Below are 24,649 nucleotides of genomic sequence, written 5' to 3'. Positions count from 1 at the left end.
TCTCTATAGCTGTTAACTTTTAGATCCAGAATCCTATTGAGGATCTTGTATTGGAATTTGTCTCTTTTAGTCTAGAATTAAGTACATTTGTTTTGTCTTTATGACATTGACATTTTGAAGAGTTGAAGTCAGGTTTCACCCTCCCATCCCTATCCCAATGTCCTTCAATTTGTATCTGTCTGATTCTTTCTATTTTTTTGAGACGGGGTCTCAGTCTGTCACCCAGGCTGGAGTGCAGTGGTGCAGTCTCAGCTCACTGCAACTTCTGCCTCCTGGTTTCAAGCAATCCTCCCACCTCAGTCTCCTAAATAGCTAAGACTATAGGCATGCGCCACCACGCCCAGCTATTTTTTGTATTTTTTTGTAGAGATGGGGGTTTGCCATGTTGCCCAGGTTGGTCTTAAACTCCTGGGCTCAAGTAATCTACCTGCCTCAGCCTTCCAAAGTGCTGGGATTACAGGCATGAGCCACCGTCCACAGCCTGATTGTTTCTTTATGATTAGACTCAGTTAAATATTTTTTGGCTGAATATTACAAATAAGTCATCTTCCAATGCCACCTTTTATAAATGTTTCTTATTCTTCTCTTTTAAATGTCTGAATTCATGAGTAATAAAAAGTCTAATATTCTTATTTTCAAATATCTAGCAGGTCAGTTATTGGCAACTGACTCTTGTCATCACGTCATGATTGAGGCAGTAGACTACTTGTACAGATCACTTGATTTAAGGGTGATTCACCTGGGATCTTCTCATTCATCAATCCATGGAATCCTGCAGTGAGTTTCTGTTTCATGTTTCAAACAGAAATATGCTTCTGGTTATTCATGTTATATATATATATATATATGACCTCTTGACAACTTTTCATCTTTTGCAGCCTTCTGAGAGAAATTGAGTGGATCCGGAGCCGGAGATGTTGGCCTCAAAGTATAAGCCAGTCACATTCTTCGGGTTCTAGGAATGGCTTCTCATTATGGGAGCACTTGCTTAAATTAAGCTATCACAGTGCTCAGAGTTCTAATACAGTGAGCTCTGCAAAGTACACAAACACAGATAACTTATACAGGGCTAAAAAACAGACTTAGCTCCTCAGACAATTTCAGATAACTCAAAATGTGCTTCTGGGAAAGGGAAAAAGAAACACATCATTTGCAAATCTGCTAAGGAAAAGATACAACGGAAGACACAAAATAATGCTGAAATATGGAATGGCTCAGGAAAGGAGGCACCAAAGAAAGACTATTCCTCTAACATTTTATCTTTGGGTAAAATGAATGGTTTAGTAAAGCTTTCAAGGCAAAGAATTTTGTTAGGTAAAAGTGAGAGTGGAAAAGGTGAAATCACCACCATTGACTGCTGTCCCTGCTGTGGCCTCTTAGCACAAAAAACCCTTGGGAATCCATATCTGAGCTCATATCAGAAAAGTGGCTTTTTCATAGCCCAGATTAAATTTTGATGTCTCAGAAGTCTTTTTTGCAGAGAAGATCTCATGTTGAAACAAAATTGTTGAAGAGCTCAAATGATATTAATAAATAATAAAAATTTATCATGGGCTTCTTGACATCTGTTTTTTCTACTTGTCTTTAATTAGAATTCTTTTATTGAATATTTTCTTCTAAAACACACAAGAGTGATAATAATCAAGGTCTGGAAATATGATTATTTAGGCACTTAAACATTGTAACTAATTTTACCTAAGAAGAAGAATTTTTAGGTGATTCACATTTCTATGGTAAATAGAGCAATGTTGACCTCATAGTGTTCCATATCCAAAACTATACAGAAGCAATGTTATTAAAATTCTAATTGTATTATTTTTGTATTGTTATAGTTTATCCATTTTGAATTTATGAATTAATTTTTCAGGGGAACAAAATTTACAATTACTATCATCAAACCTTTTTATGAAACAAATTTAAAAATATGTAATTTGGAATAAAACTAAAACCATAATGTAAGTTGAAAGTACCAGAGCCCATGTATTTGATATTATATCTGTTTTAAACATTTTATTGTCTCACCTTATCAGTGATTTGTAAAACATTAACCATTAACTGTTAGGGATTACTTATTGGCTACTTTCTTCCCTATCACCCACCTAAATCCTACATACTCTATGTTAGGAAGCCAAATGGAAGAATGGGTTCAGTTGTGTGGTTTTAGGAAAGTTATTTCATCTTTCTTGGCCTCAGTTTCATTACTGTCATCCCTCTGTACCTGCAGGTTTGCATTTGTGGATTCAAGCAACCATGGATAAAAATATTAGAAAAAAAAACAACAATGAAAAGTAATACAAATAGAAAATACAGTATCACAATTATTTACAGAGCATTTACGTTGTATTGGGTATGAAAAGTAATTGAGGCCTGGTGCAATGACTCATGCCTATAATCCCAGCACTTTGGGCAGCCGAGGTGGGCAGATTGCTTGAGTCCAGGAGTTTGAGATCAGCCTGGGGAACATGGCGAGACTCCTATCTCTACAAAAAATACAAAAATTAGTCAGTCGTTGTACTTCACACCCATAGTAGTATCAGCTACTCAGGAGGCTGAGGTGGGAGGATCGCTTAAGCACAGGAGGTGGAGGCTGCAGTGCACTGTGATCATACCACTGCACTCCAGCATGGGTGACAGAGCAAGACCCTGTTTTTTTTTTTTTTTAAAGTAAGCAAGATGGTTTAAAATATATAGAAGTATGTGTGTATGCAAATAGTAGCCATTTTATATAAAGGACTTGAGCATCTGCAGATTTTGCTGTGTATGCGTGGGGCAGGTGTTCTGGAACCGATTCCCGGCATGTACAGAAGGATGACTATATTGTAAAATTGGAGAAATTATGGTGTCTGCTTTTCAGAATTACTGAGAGGATTGCATGAGATACTGCACACAGCAAGCCTTCAATAAATGGTAGTTTAACCCAGATGCCACCTTTTTCCATGAAATACCTCCAGACCCCTCCATCCCACAACTGGAGCATACACTAATGCCTTGGGTTGTTTGTCTTAAACTGTGCTCCAATCATTTCACACAAGGCAGTATTGTCTCCTTGGCAGAGTGCCAGCCTTAAGGGCTATTCCCACTACTCCACCTGCTCAAAATTAAGTAACCACAGGACAGCTTGGGAAGCCCTTGCTGTCCAGCGATTCTCAGCAGGGTTCTGGCTCTGCCACATCAGTCTTCCCTGCAGAAGCTGTGTCTGACTCTGTCCACACAGAATTGCCGTCAGGTAGGGATGCTGTTCATTTGGCTTTTGTGGAACCACAGGCGCAGGATGGGTGCAGCCTAGTAGGTTTGAGGGAAGACCTGTGCACTAAGCCCTTAGCTTGGGCAGGCGCAGGAGCTGGGTGACCGTGTCCCGAGGACCTCTGTCGCCAGGTGGAAATTTAGGGCGGGGTATTGGCCTTCCAGGCTGTGTAACGGGAGTGTCCTTCAAACTTACTGAGGTCTTAAGGGGCTGGGATCCTCCAGCCAACATCAGACCACGAGTGGAGCCTCGGCCCAGCCACCAACTCACGGGCGGTCCTGTATAGCTCTAAGCTGGGGGTCGGGGACGTCCCAGACCGGCCCCACGATCCAGGGGAGGTTCAGACTGCAGAGGCCATTAATGCGGAGAGAGGTCACCTTCTGGGGCCTGGGCCAGAGCAACTGGCATGGGAGGAGCCCTGTCCGTGCGGCCAGAGCTGGGGTCAACCCCAGAAGGCAGGAGGAAGGTGCGGCGGAGCTGGGCTGGCGGCGCCGGGGTCGTATCCGGTCATTCCATCCCTGTGGTCTACGCGCCACCACACGGCCACCGCCGTGCCACCCTGGAATTGACCGCGGCAGGCTGGGCTTGAGGCCCCCGGCCCCGCCCCGCCCCGCCCCCGCCCCGGACCCCGCCCACCTCGCGACTCCGCCCTGGGCATGCCCCGCCCCCGACTCCGCCCCCTTCCCGCCCCGCAGCGGCCGGAGGGCCGGCCCACGCCGCCACGTGTTCCGACGCAGGAGCCGCCCGCCTGTGGGGCAGAGCGCGGGCAGAGCTTGGGCCCGGCGGCAGCACTCGCGGAGCGGCGGTGGCGGCAGCACTCGCGGAGCGGCGGTGGCGGCAGCGGGCAGCAGGCATGACCATGGCAGCGGCGGCGGTGGCCCGCGGGGCCGGAGCGAGGGCGGCGGCGGCTCTCCGGGGCGGCTGCGGAACCGCGGCCCGAGGGAGGCCGTGTGCGGGCCCCGCTCGGCCCTTGTGCACCGCACCCGGGACCGCCCCGGACATGAAGGGCTACCTGTGGGAGCGCTACCGGGAGGCGAAGAGAAGCACAGACGGTGAGTGAGGCGGCGACCCCGCCCCGGTGCCTGGGGCCCCTCCTGCAGGCCCAGCTGGGAGGTGGGCGCCCTAGGACTCAGATCCGCCCCGCAGCGGACTTCCGGGGCCCTCCAGTCGCGGCCCCCGGTGCCCACACCCCCAGCCGCTGGCAGCATCGCCCCTGCCGAGCGACTCAGGGAAACGCGGAAAAATGCACTCTAGAAACTTCACAACTCGTGTCTGTGCCCTGTCGGGAAAGCTGTTGTATACGTACTTGGGCTTGTTAGCCCGAAATCTGCCTCTGAGAGGCTTTGGGCTGCCCGGGGCTGGGGTTCCGCAGACCTCCCTGGGGAGTCGGCCCCTCCCACGCACCGTTAGGTGGTTATTCATCAACAGTAATAATAGTAACAGCAGAGTCTATCGGGCGCAGTGATGCCCTGGAGCGGGGCTGCTGCGCAGGTGGCCGATCCGGAGGCTCGTCTGTTTTCCTTTTGGCGGGGGTGAGGCGAGGTGGGATGGGATGAGATGAGATGAGCTGTGCGGTGTTTGAAAGAGGAGAGGTGCAGGTGGGGAAGGTTCTGGGCTAACCATTAACCTCGTTGAGGAGGGGACTCTAAGGCGGTGAATGAGGACTTCGGGGCCAGGTGCACATAAAATGAGCTTGGCTCAGTTGTTGCTAATGAACTAATAGTGCCAGGCACGTAGATAATCTCTAAAGTGTTCTAATAGTCTACGAAGGAGGTGGGGCCACATCCCCATTCTGTGGATGGGAAAGGCGAGAATCGGGTTTAAGTGACCTAGCCAAGGTGACGCCTGGATTTAGTTTGTCTCAGCTCCTAAGCCACTGTCCTGTTTCCTGTGCTCCGTTTACCATTTGGGAACCAATAATCCATTGGCGCTGCTGCTTACAAGGAGGATTCAGAACCGAAATTTGTATATGGTTACTTCTTGTTGGAGGTGACACATAGAGATGGGGAGAGATTATTTGGTGAGCAAGAACGTTTTATAGGATCAGATTTTCCATTTTTTTGGCCAGAAGTCAGTTTAATGAAATAAAAGCAAATTGGAGTAATTTTCAGAGGAAACATAAAATGACTAGCGATGCCGAATTCTATGAAATGATGGCTTATTTTCTTAGTTTCCCTTTACCAAGCGTTAATTTTGCTTTGGCTTTTGAAGCTGTTGTGTGGTCTGGTGGAAAGAAGACTGGCTTTGGAGGCATTGGAAATTTTGCAGGTCTTAAGAGATGAAAGAAATACAGAAGGTTACCTAGCCCAGCTTTTGGGCAGGCAAGATTTTTTTTAACTTGTAATTCTTATTGAGATAATTGCGTATTTACATGCAGTTTAAAAATTAATACAGGGGCCAGGCATGGTGGCTCACGCCTGTAATTCCAATACTTTGGGAGGCTGAGGCAGGCAGATCTCTTGAGCCCAGGATAAGCCTGGGCAACAAAGGGAAACCCAGTCTCTACAAAAAAAATGCAAAATTTAGCAGGGCGTGGTAGTGCACACCTGTGGTCCTAGCTACTTGGGAGGCTGAGGTGGGGAGGATCACTTGAGCCTGGAAGGTAGAGACTGCAGTGAGCCGAGATTGCAACACTACTGTGGCCTGGGCGACAGAGCCAGACCTTGTCTAAAAAATAAACCAAAAAGGAGTAATAAAGGGAGATCCTGCATACATACCCTTTATCCAGTTTCTCCCACTGGTAACATTTTGCAAAACAATAGTACCTTATCACAGCAGTATATATTGATAGAGGCCACAGCTCAGAGTTTCCTCATTTTATTTGTACTGTGTGTGTGCACATGCATGAGAGCATGGATGCAGTTCTGTACAGTTTTCTCACATACAGGCCTATGTATCACCCACCACAGTCAAGGGACTGAACAGTTCCTCACAAGGATCCCTCATTCTGTCTTTATAGCCCCACCACCTCCCCCTATCATACTCTCCCTTGTCCCCAGTCCCTGGAGCACTGTCTGTTCTCCATTTCTAGAATTTTGTCATTTCAAAAATGTTACGTTGATGGAATCATACAGTATGTAACCTTTTGGAGTTGGTTTTTTTCATCAAGTATAATTTCCTGGAGTTTTATCCAGTGTTATGTGTATTACCAATAGTGCATTCCTTTTTGCTCTTACTTCATTATATGCACGTACCACAGCTTAACCATTTGTTTGACCACAGATTACGTTGGACCATTTACTCATAGTTCAGAGGACATTTGGGTTGCTCCCAGTCTTTAGCTATTACAAATAAAGATGTTGTAAACATTTGTGTACAGGTTTTTGTGTGAACATATATTTTCATTTCTCTAAATGCCCGAGTATAATTGCTGGGTCAAATTGCCATCCTGACTTATGGATAAGGTTTGTTACTTGCTGCCTTTGAGAGCTGGGGAGGTCACTAGGCTTGAGTTTTTTCGCCTGTATAATGGGGCTGCAGGTAGCACCAGCATCATAGGGTTTGGTTGAGGAATGGATGAGTCCATCCATGAGAGGCATTTAGGACAGTGCCTGGTGCATGAGACAGCTGAAGCATGGGATGGGGGAAGATCACCAATGTGATATGTTGTGGCTGTGTCCCCACCAAAATCTCAACTTGAATTATATCTCCCAGAATTCCACATTGTGTGAGGGGCCTGGGGAAAGGTAATTGAATTATGGAGGCTGGTCTTTCCCATGCTATTCTCGTGATAGTAAATATGTCTCATGAGCTCTGATGGGTTTATCAGGGGTTTCTGCTTTTGCTTCTCCCTCATTTTTTTCTTGCTGCTGCCATGTAAGAAGTGTCTTTCACCTCCTGCCTTGATTCTGAGGCCTCCCCAGCCATGTGGAACTGTAAGTCAAGTAAACCTCTTTTTCTTTCCAGTCTCGAGTATGTCTTTACCAGCAGCATGAAAATGGACTAATATGGTAAATTGGTACCAGTAAAGTGGGGTGCTGCTGAGAAGATACCTGAAAATGTGGAAGTGACTTTCAAACTGGGTAACCAGCAGAGGTTGGAACAGTTTGAGGGCTCAAAAGAAGATAGGAAAAAGTGGGAAAGTTTGGAACCTCCTACAGACTTGTTGAATGGCTTTGACAAAATTGCTGAAAGTGATATGAACAATAAGGCCCAGGCTGAGATGGTCTCAGATGGAGATGAGGAACTTGTTGGGAACTGGAGCAAAGGTGACTTTTGTTATGTTTTAGCAAAGAGATTTGTGGAACTTTGAACTTGAGAGAGATGATGCAGCATATCCAGTAGAAGAAATTTCTAAGCAGCAAAGCATTTAAGAGGTGACTTGGGTGCTGTTAAAGGCATTCAGTTTTAAAAGGGGAACAGCATAAAAGTTCAGAAAATTTGCAGCCTGACACTGCAGTAGAAAAGAAAAAACCATTTTTTAAGGGAAATGCAAGTGACCTGCAGAAATTTGCATAAGTAGCAAGGAGTCTAATGTTAATTCCCAAGACTGTGGGGAAAATGTCTCCAGCCCATGTCAGAGACCTTTATAGCACTCTCTCCCATTATATGCCTGGAAGCCCAGGAGGGAAAAGTGGCTTAGTGGGCCAGGCCCAGGGTCCCCATGTGGCGTGCAGCCTGGGGACTTGGTACCCTGTGTCCTAGCTGCTCCAGCTGTGGCTGAAAGGGGCTGATGTAGAGCTTGGGCTGTGGCTTCAGAGGGTGGAAGCCCCAAGTCTTGGCAGCTTCCATGTGGTGTTGAGCCTGTGGGTTCACAAAAGTCAAGAATTGAGGTTTTGGAACCTGTCTAGATTTCAAAAGATGTATGGAAACACGTGGATGCCCAGGCAGAAGTTTGCTGTGGGGTGGAGCTCTCATGGAGAACCTCTGCAAGGGCATTGTGGAAGGGAAATGGGGGGTGGTAGTCCCCACACAGAGTCGCAGCTGGGGCACCACCTAGTGGAATTGTGAGAAGAGGGTCACTGTCCTCCAGACCCCAGAGTGGTAGGTAGATCCACCAACAGCTTGCACTGTGCACCTGGAGAAGCCACAGACACAATGCCAGCCCATGAAAGCAGCTGAGATGGAGGCTGTACCCTGCGAAGACATAGGGGTGAAGCTGCTCAAGACCATGGGAACCCACCTTTTGCATCAGCATGACCTGGATGTGAGACCTGGAGTCAAAGGAGATAATTTTGGAGCTTTAAAATTTGACTGCCTGGCTGGATTTCGGACATGCATGGGGCCTGTAGCCCCTTTGTTTTGGCGAATTTCTCCCATTTGGTATGGCTGTATTTACCCAATACCTGTACCCTCATTGTATCTAGGAAGTAACTAGCTTGCTTTTGATGGGAAGGCATGATTAGTTTTGAAATGTGAGGACATGTGATTTGCAGGGGCCAGGGGCAGAATGATATGGTTTCTCTCTGTCCCCACCCACATCTCAACTTGAATTGCATGTCCCAGAATTCCCACATGCTGTGTGAGAGGGCGGGGGGCAGGCGTGGGTGGTGTAATTGAATCATGGGGGCTGGTCTTTCCCATGCTATTCTCATGATAGTGAATAAGTCTCACGAGATGTAATAGGTTTCTCAGGGGTTTCTGCTTTTGCTTCTTCACTTTTCTCTTGCTGCCGCCATGTAAGAAGTGTCTTTCACCTCCCACCATGATTCTGAGGCCTCCCTAGCCACGTGGAACTGTAAGTTCAATTAAACCTCTTTCTTCCCAGTCTCAGGTATGTCTTTGTCAGCAGTGTGAAAATAGACTAATATGTTATGGGACCAGAGTTTGGGCTTTGGTGTGTGACAGTAACATGACAGACATGTTACTTTCCTCTCTGATCTTAGTTTTCTCCATTGCAATATGGGATTAATGTGGAGATTTTTAGTGTCTGCTTGGTATTCAACAGAAGCGCAGTAGTTGCTAGCTATCATTATTAATTATTAAACAACCATCAGTAAGAGGTGGAGGTGGGATATTTAGCTCTAATGTCTGGGTCTCCTTGTGATTAGGGCAGTGCCATAACTAGCTTTGTGGCCTTGAGCAAGTCACCTAATCCTTCCTGGCTTTGGTTTGTCTCAGTAAAATGAGGCCACTGCATTAAATAATATCTAAGCCTTTTTAAGTGTTAAAAGTATTCAAGGGTTAGAGCTACAGGATTTGGTGGACGCTATCTCCTCTTCATGCCTGCAGCACAGACGCATGTGGTCCCTGTTACCCCTGAGAATGTGGGGGTGTTCAAGATGCTTTTTCTTCTTTGTCTGGTCCAGGACTGCACTGTTCCTTTTCTCCTCTAAAGTCTGTGTGAATGTATGTGCCCAGCTTGAGCTCATCCAACAAGCATATTAAGCACCCAGCAGTGGGTTTGAAGGCTGCTGGTTCACAGTTGGATGAGTCTGACAGGGAGGCGTCCGTAGTGGCTGAGTTACTGCCCGTGTGGAGCGGGGGACCACTGTTGCATGGGGATTCTGGTAAACAGATGACTGACAGTCTACCTCTGGTGAGCTAAGCAGCGAGGCCCAGGGGCTCAGGGATGCCAGAAATGCATCTCAGAAACTGACCCTTGGGGGCTGTGTCTTGTAGGAAGGCACAGTCAGAAGAAATCCTGATAATTCATTTAAAACATATGGATCTCCCCACCCCCAGTTGCAAGAAGACAATAATTTTGTTTTCTCACTTTCTTTCTGGCCATTTGATCTCTTTCCTTCATGCAAACAATCTATTCAGATGTCTTCCCTTTGAAGGGCTCCCAGAGTGAAGTCTGCACAGGGAAAGGATGCTTTTTAAAGCTTTGTTTTACCCTCTCTCCCGTCCTTCTTGTCATTTTAATTAAAAAATTTTTTAAAAAGAATCTTTTTTTTTGATCAGCTTTAGATTTACAGAAAAATTATATAGTTTCTATAAGCCCTACATCCATTTCTCTTATTAATCTCTCATATTACTATATTTGTCCCAATTAATGAACTGATACTGATACATTATTCATAGTTTACTCAGATTTCCTTAGTATTTACCTACTCTCCTTTTTTTTCTTCTGGGATGCCATCCAGGATAGCACACTACATTTAGTTGTCATGTCTGTTGGGCTTCTTTAGCCTGTAACAGTTTCTCAGACTTTCCCCTGGTTTCAATGACCTTGACAGTTTTGAGGATTACTGGTTACGGACTTTGTAGAATGACCCTCAATTGGAATGTTTTCCTTTTGTAACTTGGGATTTTGGAATTGTGAATGTTTTTGCATCCTGTATCAAACTCAGCTCAAATAACGGTTCTTTATATTTTTAGGAAAAGAAATTCTGGTTTAAACCTTTAGCAACAATGTTAGCTGCTGCCATCTCCCCCTGGAGCAGTGGTTCTCAGTGGGAGTTGGAGGGGGCAGTTTTGTCCCAGAGGGATGTTTAGCAGCACCTGGTGACCTTTTTGTTTGTCACAGCTGGGGGAGAGGGTGCTGCTGGCCTCTAGAGCCCAGGGTAGCTCCTGACATCCTACAGTGCACGGGACAATATCCTATAACAAAGAATTATCTGGGCTCAAGTGTTGGTAGTGCCAAGGTGGAGAATCCTCAACCTAAAATAATTCTAAGAAATCTTTGTGTGATTATAATTAAAGGGCTGGATGTACTTGTGTGTGGTCTCTTCTTTTCTGTTGTGCTTTAGGTTGTATGTGTCTCCTTTGAACTCGAGCTCTGGTCTTCCAGGTGTGCTTGTCAGGTACTTGGCCAGTCCTGTTAGGTAGGGAATGGAAGCCTTCCTACTCCTCCAAAAGGGCTTGCTCCAGTCTTTATATTTTGTTAGTCACATGGATTTTTTTTTTTTCATTAGAATTAATTTTGGAGCCTGGTTTTTACTTAGAATGTTTGACTACTTGGCCGGGGTTATAGACTGTATTAAGTTGTCGAAAGAAGTACAGGGATTAGTTAGAAGCTTTTATACGGTGTTGAAAGATTTACTCAGAGTTCTGGGTGGAGAGCATTTACTAATCAGTCAAAAATTATGTACTGTATTTAGTGAGGACTGTGTCTACACGATGGTGTAAGCTTAGCATGTATAAAATAAGCACAAGACATAGGATAGTCATTACATAATTATATATAATATTAAATACAGTGAATAGTAATAGTAAGCATAAGTTCTTCAAGGAACTGCATTGGGTTAAAGATACTCTTGAGATAATTTTAAAATTAGACCAATATTACTCAGATTGTGTTTCACAGTCTTTTGAGAGATGTGGTTAAAGAGATGTAGAAAATACATGTTAAAGAAGCTTCTTTATAGCTGGGCTTTTCAGAGCTAGTGAGTCAGAGCATTTAAAACGAATGAATCTCCAAGATGAATGACGGGGAAGTAGGTTTAGTGCTTCCCAAGTAAATTTGACTGTGGAGGCCCCTTTTTGAGGTGATAACTCTATTTTGAGGTTCTGCAGAATATACTTGGGAAGTACTAATGATATGCCTGAAAAGAACATATGTTAATACTGAAGGATGCTTAATTGTACAACCAGAAATGTGCCTTTTCTGTGCAGCAGGGACATAGAGTAATGGAGTCATAGGACCTTCTGAGAATCTGGAGAAAGCCTTGTGTTTTGTCTTTATAAAAAGACACATTTGCGCTATTACACACACACACAAACTATTTTGTATATAATTTCAGGGGATTCCAGGAGTATCTTACTGTCTTCTGGTGACCCAGTGCTCATTTAGTCCTTTTGTTTGAAGGATTGAGCTGTGATGGGTTTCTTATGGAGGCAGAGCTCAGCATGGGGACTGTTTTCTAGATTTAAATTTGCTGCTGGATCAAGAAGCCTGTCTGGAATAATGATTTTTTTGGCCTGAATTTTGCTGCTGATATTTTCTGTAATTTTCGTGGAGGTGGCTGGCTGATCTACCACTTGAAATCTAGAGTTCATTTTCCTCTTTCATTAGGGTGTAAATTCTGGGTAGGGTCAAGAGGAAGAGAAAAGAGTAGGAAAAATGCAAAAAGGAGATTAAATATTTTTTTTTTTTTGCCAGCTTTTGAAGGTAAGTCAAATTAAAAAAAATTCAGCAGTCCTCAAACTGGGTGGCACGTCGGAATTGCCTGGCAAGCTTGTTTAAAAATGGAAATTCTGAGGCCCTAGCACTGGAGATTCTGATTCCTAAAATATGGAGGTAAGGCCCAGGAGTCTGTATTTTTACATGGGTTTGGAAACCAATCCTTTATTCAACTATTAAAGACATGTGGAAACAGATATCCTCTAATCTTCAAGAGCTCTTTTGGACTTTGGCTTTCAGCAGTCTGGTAGACTAAAGTGTCTAAAAACCTTTTTGCATAGAATACCCACAGGCTGAAAAAAAAAATACAAAGGACCTTCTCTTAAAGTCATAACTTAACTCTGAGATACTGGAGAAATCCCAAAAACTAATAATGAAGAAGAAGCCGAGGCCAGGTGTCGTGGCTCATGCCCGTAATCCCAGAGCTTTGGGAGGCAGAGGTGGGCAGGTCACTTGAGGCCAGGAGCTTGAGACCAGCCTGGGCAACATGGTGAAACCCTGTCTCTACTAAAAATACAAAAATTAGCTGGGTCAGGTGGCATGAGCCTGTAATCCCAGCCACTTGGGAGGCTGAGACATGAGAATTGTCTTGAGCCCAGGATGCGAAGGTTGCAGTGAGCCGAGATCACAGCACTGCACTCCAGCCTGAGCAACAGATAGAGACTCTGTCTCAAAAGAAAACAAAAAAAAAAAAGGAGGAAGCTAAAACCAGAATGGTGACCAGCCCTGAAGCTCTGACTGTCCTGGGAACATTTGTTGGCTCTTATTGGCCGCGCCTGCTGGGAGGGGAGACTAGGCATTGGACACACACACACACACACACACACACACACACACACACGACACACACATATTGTCGGAGACTCGCCTATAAATCTGGTGGCCACAGAGTGCTTCCTTGTGTGCAGGGAGACAATAGAGAAACTTGTCTCTTGGCTTTTGCTTCAGGTATGTTTTCTGTGTGTGGGGGGACAGGTTTTGGAAGTTTCCCATGACTTTGTAATCACAGGCTTATCCTCACATGGATTTGAATTGTTTCTTCTTGTATTGTGTGGCAATGTATGAGTCTGTTCTCACACTGCTATGAAGAAATACCTGAGACTGAGTAATTTATAAAGAAAAGTGGTTTAATTGACTCACAGGTCCGCATGGCTGGGGAGGCCTCAGGAAACTTACAGTTGTTGTGGAAGGTACCTCTTCACAGGGCATCAGGAGAGAGAATGAGTGCCAGCAGGGGAAATGTCAGATGCCTATAAAACCATTAGATCTCATGAGACTCGCTCATTATCACAAGAACAGCATGGGGAAAGCTGCCCCCATGATTCAGTTACCTGTTCCCACCCTTGACTCATGGGGCTTATGAGGATTACAATTCAAGGTGAGATTTGGGTGGGGACACAGAGCCAAACCATACCACAATCCCACCTGAGAAATTGAGTGATAGTGATCTGGGACTCCTGGTAGAAGGCAATGCAAACTCTCTGGATAAATAGCTTAAACCCAGGCCTCCCGGTATTCTCAAGATTAGATCTGAGTTTACAGTCCAAAATTTAAAAATACACAAATAAGCCATCATAAGGAAGAACCAGCAGAATCAGCAGGCAGCACAATTAGTATGAATAGGACTTAAGATATTGGAATTATTACATAAAGCATATATGTAGTGCTATCTGAGAATGTTTGAAACTTTGGAGAAATAAGAGATGAAATGGAAAACATGAATAAGGAATGTGAAACTCCTAGGATGGTCAGGCAGGTTTTTAAAAGAACCATATACAAATTTTAGAGATTAAAGTTTTAATCTTTAAAAATTAAAAGTTTAATGGAATGATTTTAACTGGAAGATTAGAAAAAGAAGAAAAAGAATTAATGACTGGGCAGTAACTCTGAGAACATTACCCAGACTATAATCAAATAGATAGATGATATGAAAGCAGTTGACAGACTGATAGTGTGAGATGTCAAACACATGTCTAAGTGGAGTTCTAGCAGGAGAGATCCGGAAATGGGGAGAGAAAATATTCAGAGGAATAATTGCTGAGAGTTTTCCAAAACAAATGAAAGGCAGAATCCTTAGATTTAGAATGCAAAACAAACCCCAAACAGGATGAATAAGAAGTAATAGATACAAAAGACAAAGAGAAGATCCTAAAAGTAAACAAAAAGACCCAAAGGCATATCAGTTAAGAGTATAGACCGTGGAGCAAGCATACTAGGATCAGATCCTAACTTCACCATTTATAAGCCATGTGACCTTGGGCAAATGACGTCTATGTGTCTCAGTTTCCTTATATGTAAAATGGGCTAACAATAATACTTGTCTTCGAGGATTAGTAGGTTTAAATGAGTTAATGTTTGTAGAGTTTTTAAAATAGTGCCTGACTTGTAAGTCCCTTGTAAATGTTAACCATGATTATTGATGATGTTATTACTACTGCAAAAGTCTGGGAGACTGATAGACTTTTGAACAGTGATAGCAGACACTTGAAGACAGTGGATTACCTCAAAGTGCTGAGAGAAAAATGTCAATTTAGAATTGTATATCTAGCTCAATCAGCATTTAAGAGAGTATACAGATACTTCTTTTTTCTTTTTTTTTATTTTGTGACAGTCTTGCTCCCTTGGCCAGACTGGAGTGCAGTGGTGCAACCTTGGCTCACTGCAACCACCACCTTCTGGGTTCAAGCGATTCTCGTCCCTCAGCTTCCTGAGTAGCTGGTATTACAGGCGTCCACCACCGTGCCCAGCTAATTTTTGTATTTTTAGTAGAGATGGGGTTTTACCATATTGGCCAGGTTGGTCTCGAACTCACCCCCTTTGTGATCCACCCACTTTGGCCTCCCAAAGTGCTGGGATTACAGGTGCCGCACCAGGCCTTTTTTTTTTTTAATTTTAATTTTTATTAGAAGCTAAGAGCTAAGACCAGCCTGGCCAAGATTGTGAAACCCCATCTCTACTAAAATTACAAAATATTAGCTGGATGTGATGAGGCGCCTGTAATCTCAGCTATTCAGGAGGCTAAGACGGGAGAATTGAGTGAACCCAGGACGTGGAGGTTGCAGTGAGCTGAGATTGCGCCATTGCACTCTAGCCTGGGCGACATAGTGGGACTCCATCTCAAAAAAAAAAAAAGGCTAAGAGCTTTACCATCAAGGAATTCACTAAAGGAACTTCTAAAGAATGTGTATATGTTTAAATCTTTAATCCATCTGGAGTTAATTTTAGTGTAAGGTGTCAGGAAGGGGTCCAGTTTCTGCTTTCTGCACATGGCTAGCCAGTTTTCCCAACACCATTTATTAAACAGGGAATCCTTTCCCCATTGCTTGTTTTTCTCAGGTGTGTCAAAGATCAGATGGTTGTAGATAATGTTGTGTTGCCTCCGAGGCCTTTGTTCTGTTCCATTGGTCTATGTCTCTGTTTTGGTACCATTACCATGCTGTTTTGATTACTGTAGCCTTGTAGTATAGTTTGAAGTCTGGTAGTGTGATGCCTCCCACTTTGTTCTTTTTGCTTAGAATTGACTTGGCTATGCTTGCTCTCTTTTGGTTCCATATGAAGTTTAAGGTGTTTTTTTTCCAGTTCTATGAAGAAGGTCATTGGTAGCTTGATGGGGATAGCATTGAACCTGTAAATTACTTTGGGCAGTATGGCCATTTTCAGGATATTGATTCTTCCTAACCATGAACATGGAATGTTTCTCCATCTGTTTGTTTCCTCTCTTATTTCGTTGAGCAGTGGCTTGTAGTTCTCCTTGAAGAGGTCCTTTACATTCCTTGTTAGTTGTATTCCTAGGTATTTTATTCTCTTTGTGGCAATTGTGAATGGCAGTTCGTTCTTGATTTGGCTCTCTTTAAGTCTGTTATTGGTGTATAGGAATGCTTGTGATTTTTGCACATTGATTTTGTATCCTGAGGCTTTGCTGAAGTTGCTTATCAGTTTCAGGAGATTTTGGACCTAACACCAAAAAAACCATAGAAAATCTAGGCAAAACCATTCAAGACATAGGTGTAGGCAAGGACTTCATGACCAAAACACCAAAAGCATTGGCAACAAAAGCAAAATAAACAAATGGGACCTAATCAAACTCCACAGCTTCTGCACGGCAAAAGAAACAGTCATTAGAGTGAATCGGCAACCAACAGAATGGGAAAAAATTTTTGCAGTTTACCCATCTGACAAAGGGCTGATATCCAGAATTTACAAAGAACTAAAACAGCTTTACAAGAAAAAAACAAGCCCATTCAAAAGTGGGCGAAGGATATGAACACTTTACAAAAGAAGACATACATGAGGCCAACGAACATATGAAAAAATGCTCATCATCACCGGTCGTTGGAGAAATGCAAATCAAAACCACATTGAGATACCATCTCATGCCAGTTAGAATGGCGATCATTAAAAAATCCAGAGACAACAGATGCTAGAGAGGATGTGGAGAAATAGGAACAATTTTACACTGTTGGTGGGAGTGTAAATTAGTTCAACCATTGTGGAAGACAGTGTGGCAATTCCTCAAGGACCTAGAAATAGAAATTCCATTTGACCCAGCAATCCCATTACTGGGTATATATCCAAAGGATTATGAATCGTTCTACTAGAAGGACACGTGCACACAGATGTTCATTGCAGCACTGTTTACAATAGCAAAGACCTGGAACCAACCCAAATGCCCATCGATGATAGACTGGACAGGGAAAATGTGGCACATGTACGCCATGGAATACTATGCAGCCATAAAAAACATTGAGTTCATTTCCTTTGTAGGGACATGGATGAACCTGGAAACCATCATTCTCAGCAAACTGACACAAGAGCAGAAAATCAAACACCGCATGTTCTCACTCATAGGCGGGTGTTGAACAATGAGAACACATGGACAAAGGGAGAGGAGCACTACACACTGGGGTCTGTTGGGGGGAAGTAGGCAAGGGACAGTGGGTGGTGGGGAGTTGGGGAGAGATAGCATGGGGAGAAATGCCAGATATAGGTGATGGGGAAGAAGCAAATCACACTGCCACATGTGTACCTATGCAACAGTCTTGCATGTTCTTCACATGTACCCCAAAACCTAAAATGCAATTAAAAAAAAAAAGAATGTATTTATGTCAGGAAAAAAAATTTCCAAAGGTCTTAGATGCAAGTGAAAATGGAGAAAAAATAAATTGGTAGAGTTGTGAATAAATCTAAACAAATATTGACAATCTCGAAATCAATTTAGAAGTGGGTAAGACAGATGGTAAAAGACACAGAAAAAGCAAGAAATAGTGTAGAATGTGATGGAGGAAATAATTCCAAATTTCAGTATTAAATATCAATAATCGTGAATAAACTCAGATTGAAAGATTGTCAGATCACATATAAGAAACATTCCAGCTGAATGCTGTTTATAAGAGATGCACCCTAAAACAAAGATGTAGAAAGGTTGAGGTTAATAGAATGGGAAAAGTTATCTTGGGTAAATGGTAACCAAAGAAAACCAGCAAGTTGTTAATATCAGACACATATTGAAATGATATTAAAAGGAAATACTATTAACTATAAGAAAGATTGCAAACCACACTTCATGGGCCAGTTGTAGCCTGATGTCTCTTTGTTTACTAAGTTTTATTGCAACATACCCACACCCGTTTTTTTTCTATTTTTTTGATGTTTCTCCTTTTGTGTTAGGATGTCAGAGTTGAGCAGTTGCAGCAAAGACCATATGCAGAGCTCCAAATATTTACTAACTACTCTTTATAGAAAACGTGAGTTGTCTGCTGACCTAGAACTACAGAAATATACCTACATGGGTGACTCATAAGACTAATTTTGAGTAAAAAGAAAAAAGCAAGTTGCAGACATAAAATGTTTTAAAACATATAAAATTCTTACAGATTGCTTGTATGGACACACATGTATGTGGCAAAAGTCTAGAGAAATGCAGGGGAGGCTGGACATGATGGCCCATACCTGTAGTCCCAGCACTTTGGGAGGCCAAGGTAGGCAAATCATTTGAGGCCAGGAGTTCGAGACCAGCCTGGCCAACATGGTGAAATCCCGTCTCTACTAAAAATACAAAAATTAGCCAGATAGAGTGGCACATACCTGTAATTCCAGCTACTCGGGAGGCCAAGGCAAGAGGATCACTTGAACCCTGGAGGCAGAGGGTTGCAGTGAGCTGAGATCATGCCACTACACTCCAGCCTGGGCAATAGAGTGAGACTCTGTCTCCGAAAAGAAAAAAAAAAAAACTGCAAGAGAGTGGTAAACACCAAAATCTGGGTAGTGGTTGTGTCAGAGGCAGGAGGAACCTGCAGGTGAGGGTGGACAGGATTTTATATCCCACTTGGATGGTAGGGATATGGGTGTTCTTTGTATTATCTTTACCTTTCTTTATGTCTTAGAAATAGCAGGATATCTTCTTTAAAAGTCTTCTTTAGGTGTATAATGTTGATCCTGTGGCCATACAAGAAAGTAGTAAAAAGATTTAAGGGAGAAACATGCCACATCATAATTTTCACATTTTCAGATAAAATATAAATGCCTAAAATGGGAAAACCTTAGACTCTGGCAAGTAGAGGGGCCTCTGGAGGTCATAGAGTTCAGCCCTCTGCAGGAAAAAGGAATCCTTTTTTCCATAGACTTTGTTGGTGGCCATCTGGCATCTGCTCGAGCTTGTTGTATGATCACAAGGCTGCCCATTTTATTTTGGATGGCTGAGTCACAGAGAATACTTCTGATTCCCTTTCCATATCATAGTTGCTTAAATATGAAGGTGGTGATCATGCATCATCACTACAACTCGCCTTTGATTTCATTTTGGAAGCTCAACTTTGCTTTCACTCTAGTTTGTCAACATCCCTTCGAAAGTGAACCATTTGATCTTGACCATGTGTGGTCTGACTGGTTCACGGTGGAGGGAAGCAACTGGCTCTTCCTTGTTTGAACACTGTACCTCTGTTAGAATACCTTAAGAGTTAATTTGTGTTCAGTTTGTGGTCAGCTAAATCCTGACTTTGTCCTTCTTGTATTGACATGTCCTTCTTATATTTTAGAGAAGGAAAACCAAAGCTTTAAAAAAGTTTTGCAAGAAAGTACTTAGAAGACAATGATAGAATTCTATTATTATTTTTTAAGTCAAATGCTACATGTTAAGAGAGTGCAGAGAGAAAGAGAGGCTAGCTGACTGATCAAGCTGGGTTTTATAGTAAATTTTTATACTTTAAAGGATTGGTCCTTGAGTAACTCTTTTTTACTTTACTAGGGTTTTGAGGAACTGTTTCATGCTAAGTGAATTGATAAGATATTAATGTATAAACCTGAATAATATTTTAATCTGTATTTAGAGATGCATCTCTCTGCATAGATTGGAATATTTTGTTCTCATGCGAGTAAAAAAGTCTACTTGAGAAACACTCCTCATTGAATATTAATCCTTAGCTATGGTAGAAGACCTTTCAAACATTTTACCCTCAGTACTCTTTTATACACTTTAATTATTGAAGATCCTAGAGTTTCTGTTTATAGATTGTAGACTTTTAAAGAATGTATTCTGCTCTTATATTGATAGTAATTGTATTAGAAATTAAAACCCAGGGAATTTTAAGATGTGTATTTATTGATTCATTTAATTAGTTAATTAATTTTTTTGAGATGGAGTTTTGCTTTTGGTAGCCAGGCTGGAGTGCAGTGGTACGATCACGTCTCACTGCAACCTTTGTCTTCTGGGTTCAAGCTATTCTCTTGCCTCTCAGCCTTCTGAGTAGCTGGGATTACAGGTGCCTGCCACCACGCCCAGCTAATTTTTTGTATTTTTAGTAGAGATGGGGTTTTACCATATTGGCCAGGCTGGTCTCGAACTCCTGACCTCAGGTGATCCACCTGCCTTGGCCTCCCAAAGTGCTGGGATTACAGGGGTGAGCCACTGCACCTGGTCATATGTATTTATTGATTCATTTAAAATACCAGTCTGTTACCTCTTAACATAAATGGCATGCTTTTTATGAAAAATGACTATTTTCCAAAATAAAAGAAATTTAGAAGAATGTCATGATTTTATGTTTGTGCAAAGTTCTTTGATGTCTGGATTAATAGATTCTCAAATCTGATTCTGTACTCAGTCTATTGCAGCATGAGACACACATCATGTGTCCTATGGCAAAACTTCGGTGTACATTGGTGAGAGTGAAAAAGGCAGACTGTCTCTGTGTTGAATTTTCATTGCTTCTGTAACAAATTACCACAAATTTAGTGATTTACAACAGTACAGTATATTGTCTTTATAGTTCTGGAAGTTAAAAGTCTGAAATAGATCTCACTGGGGTAAAATCAAGATGTTGTAGGACTGGATTTCTTTCTGGAGGTTCTGGTGGAGAGAGTTTTCTTCAGCTTTTCAGTTTCTAGAGGTTCCCCACATTGTAGCCTGTTGCATTTTCAAAGCCAGCAATGGCTTCCTGAGTCTTTCTCAAATCACATCTCTCTCACACTGAATCTTCTGCACACTTAAGGACCCTTGTGATTACATTGGGTCCACCTGGATAATGCAGGATAATAGGTTTATTTGAAAGTCAGCTGATAACAATCTTAATCCATCTGCAACCTTAATTCCCCCGGCCATGTAAGGTAACATATTTACAGGTTCCAGGGATTAGGACATGGACATATTTGGAGAGCCATTATTCTGTCTACCACATCTTACTATATTATGAGAGTAGCTTTGACCTCAAAGGTTCCCTGGAGAGGAGGTCCAGATTATGCTGGTAACTACTGATCTAGGAAAAATTATTTATTGAATGAATGAAGGAAAAAGAAGGGACTGACAGTTATGAAGCACTTACTTTCAACCAAGCACTGTGCCAAGCGTTTTACCTGCCTCATAGTATTTAATGGCAGTGTGACTTTGGACCAGCTACTTTACTTCTTGGCCTTATTTTCCCCATCTGCAAATGAGAGTTTGTAGTATTCACTTCATGTAGTTCTTGGGACATTAATCGAGGTGATAAATGAGAAGTGCCTTGTGCACAGCATGTGGATGGCATTAATTTATGTTCCTTTTCTATTTCCTGTATATTCTAATGAAAAATTTTTGAGTTTGCCTATTCTTTGATCTTTGACTTGGCTCAATCTCCTCCCCTCCCACTCCCCCTCCTCTCCCCTTTCTGATAGGATCTTTCTCTGCTACCCAGGCTACAGTGCAGTGGCACCATCAAGCACACTGCAGCCTTGAACTCCTGGGCTCAAGGGATCCTTCCGTCTCAGCCTGCCAATTAGCTACTTGTGCCTGGCTGATTTAATTTTTTTTTTTTTTTAATAGAGACAGAGTTTTACTTTGCTGGCCAGGCTGGTCTTGAACTCCTGGCCTCAAGCCATCCTTCTGCCTCCCAAAGTGTTGGGATTATAAGTGTGAGCTACTGTGCTGCGCACAATTTTCTTTTTTTAAAGGACTTTTTCCCTTGAAGCTCAATGTACTTTAATTTTGGTCAGTTCTGTGGATTTTTAAAAGATTTTTTTTAAAGATTAGGTTGTCATTAAACCATTACTATATGTAATGTTATTTGAAATGTAGTTGTATGTAGTTTTATTTTTGTAACTAGGAAGTGTGATGGATTTCTGTGGAGTAGTCAAAATTACAGATATTACTTACAGGATAATAAGAGGTATAATTTTAACTTTTGGTGGGAGTAGTGTAAATGTCATGTGCATTATTAATTAGAGGAGTAATTCTGTTTGTCGTGGATTGCTTCTCCTTGCAGATGGTGCAAACTATGTAAACTAATGGAAAAATGCATGTTTCTTCTTAGATTATCAGACACAATAAAAATGGGACTTGAGGCCAGGCGCGGTGGCTCAAGCCTGTAATCCCAGCACTTTGGGAGGCCGAGGCGGGTGGATCACGAGGTCAAGAGATCGAGACCATCCTGGTCAACATGGTGAAACCTCGTCTCTACTAAAAATACAAAAAATTAGCTGGGCATGGTGGTGCGTGCCTGTAATCCCAGCTACTCAGGAGGCTGAGGCAGGAGAATTGCCTGAACCCAGGAGGCGGAGGTTGCAGTGAGCTGAGATCGCGCCATTGCACTCCAGCCTGGGTAACAAGAGTGAAACTCCGTCTCAAAAAAAAAAAAAAAAAAAAAAAAAAAGGGACTTGAATTGCCTCTTCCCCAGGGGACATGCCAGCCGCATACCGAGTTCCTCTGTCTCGCATCAGTGTGATGTTCGTTGGTCTTCCCCACTGCCTGTGATACTGCTTTGTATTTATAATCCCCATGTGGTGCCCTGTGCGGTGTGGCACGTAGTAGGTATGATAAGTGCTTATTGAAAAAGATTTCCTGTGGCTCTAGTACATGGGAAAACCAATTTACAAGGATACTACATGTTGTATGATCTCATCAATATAAAATTCTAGCAAATGCAAAGGAATCTGACCAAAAGAAAATGAGAGGTGGCCTGGGGATGGGCAGGGTTGGAGGGGAGGATGGGCTGGAATTTAAAGAAATGTGAGGGAAGGTTTGGGGGTGTTAGATGCTTATTTGCCTTTATTGTGATGATGGCATCACAGATGTCTTGGCAGTATTTGTCAGACCTCATCACACTGTATACTTTATGTGCAGTTTATTGTACTTCAATAAAACTATAAAGTGAAAATACAGAAATAAGAGAAGGACTCTAGTGTAACCTGGCTTGAGTCTTGTACCAACCTCAGGAGTGACCCAGCTTGAGTGGTGTTCTGCCTTGGACCAGCAGCTGTAACTGGAGGGGCAGGTCCCAGAAGGAACCCGGGAAGAGTCACTTCTTCCCTACCCGCCCCAGACGGAGTCTTGCTCCGTCATCCAGGCTGGAATGCTGTGGTGCCATCTTGGCTCACTGCAAGCTCCACCTTCTGGGTTCAAGTGATTCTCCTGCCTCAGCCTCCTGAGTAGCTGAGATTACAGGCATGCACCACCACACCCAGCTAATTATTTTGCATTTTTAGTAGAGATGGGGTTTCATCATGTTGGCCAGTCTGGTCTCCAATTCTGACCTCATGATCCACCTGTCTCGGCTTCCCAAAGTACTGGGATTACAGGTGTGAGCCACTGCGCCCAGCTGAGTCACTTCTATAAGGAATGGAGCATGCTGGGCAGGTAACCCCATCAGTGTTCACTTTCACTGTGAAAAGGGTACCTTGGGCATTTTGTTTCATCTCAGCATCTGTCATTGGACTATTGCAGAAATAAAAATAACTTAAAACCAAATGGTTATTAGAGATACTGGAGGAAACAGTTGCTGGCTAAAAATTTATGTCTCTTTAAGGTCTGACAGTTACACACTCTTAAGAATTGTTATCTCAACCTTGGCCTTCAAAGTCATACTTTCTATTTAACTTTCCTTTATTGTAATGAATTATTAGTAGAAAATCTATTAAGTGGACACAACTATATCACATAACACTTGCTGGCACTAAGTGTAACACCAAAACATAAACAAACGAAATTGCATTATGATCAACTTGTTCCCTAACATTTCAGAACAGATTCACACGTTTCAACCATTAATAGCGGAACTGACTGTACTGCCTTGTGCCTAGCCTGGCTGGACGGAAGGAAGTTGGAACATGGTGAAAGTTGCTAAGAGATAAAGCTGCTGAATTAGGGTGTCTTTTTCTTGTCATTTTCACTGGCAGTTACAGATGTGAAGTTTAAAGGCTTAACATTTGGATATAGGACCTTGAGTTCTCCTGTAGTGGAGATAATGGAGAGGGTAGATACTGCCTCAGCGTAGAAACAAAAAGTGCCTGTGCTTATTTTCATGTTTCCAATCCATAGGTGTCCTTTTTTTTTTTTTTTTTTTTTTTTTTTTTTTCTTTTTTTTTTTTTTTTTTTTTTTTTTTGATTTTTTTTTTTTTTTTTTTTTTTTTTTTTTTCTCTGTTGCCTAGGCTAGAGTGCAGTGGCACGATCTCAGCTCACTGCAACCTCCCTCTCCCGGATTCAAGCAATTCTCCTGCCTCAGCTTCCTGAGTAGCTGGGCGCCTGACTGATTTTTGTATTTTTAGTAGAGATGGAGTTTCACCATCTTTGCCAGGCTGGTCTGGAACTCCTGACCTCATGATTTACTCACCTCAGCCTCCCAAAGTGTTGGGATTACAGGTGTGAGCTACCGCGCCCGGCCATAGGTATATTTTTAAAAGAAATTTTGGAACCTTGATGTTTTCAATTTACACTTGAACTTGTAAAGGAGAATTTGAAGCCATGTTAAATATGAAATTATTTGGAATATGTGTGAGTATTCTTAAAGTATATGAATATTATAAAAGGTAAACAGAAGTTGAGATTTTGGTCCAATTAGGGAAAAACAAGTATTTTATGTATGTCCTTTTTTGTGGATTTGGGAGCACAGAAATAGTTAAAACGTGACCTTGAGCTGTGAATCTCATCTTCAT

At 42.6% G+C, this 24,649-nt stretch overlaps 1 protein-coding gene and 1 pseudogene across 1 annotated transcript in view; both read left to right on the top strand.

The window, feature by feature from the left end:
- The window catches only part of LOC108312406, a 76,523-nt pseudogene extending 74,961 nt beyond the window's left edge, over window positions 1–1,562 (top strand).
- Window positions 1,563–4,003: 2,441 nt separating this feature from the next.
- Window positions 4,004–24,649, top strand: part of NT5DC3 (5'-nucleotidase domain containing 3) — a 67,034-nt gene continuing 46,388 nt past the window's right edge. Inside the window, exon 1 of the mRNA XM_017540317.1 lies at window positions 4,004–4,296. Within this exon, the coding sequence (XP_017395806.1) occupies window positions 4,098–4,296 (199 nt within the window). The 5' untranslated portion in view covers window positions 4,004–4,097. The remainder of the gene's footprint in view (window positions 4,297–24,649) is intronic.

Source organism: Cebus imitator, unplaced genomic scaffold (assembly GCF_001604975.1).
Source record: "Cebus imitator isolate Cc_AM_T3 unplaced genomic scaffold, Cebus_imitator-1.0 Scaffold8, whole genome shotgun sequence".
NCBI lineage: Eukaryota > Metazoa > Chordata > Mammalia > Primates > Cebidae > Cebus > Cebus imitator.
Note: the sequence above shows the minus strand (reverse complement) of the source record. Positions and strands in the feature narration are given on the sequence as shown.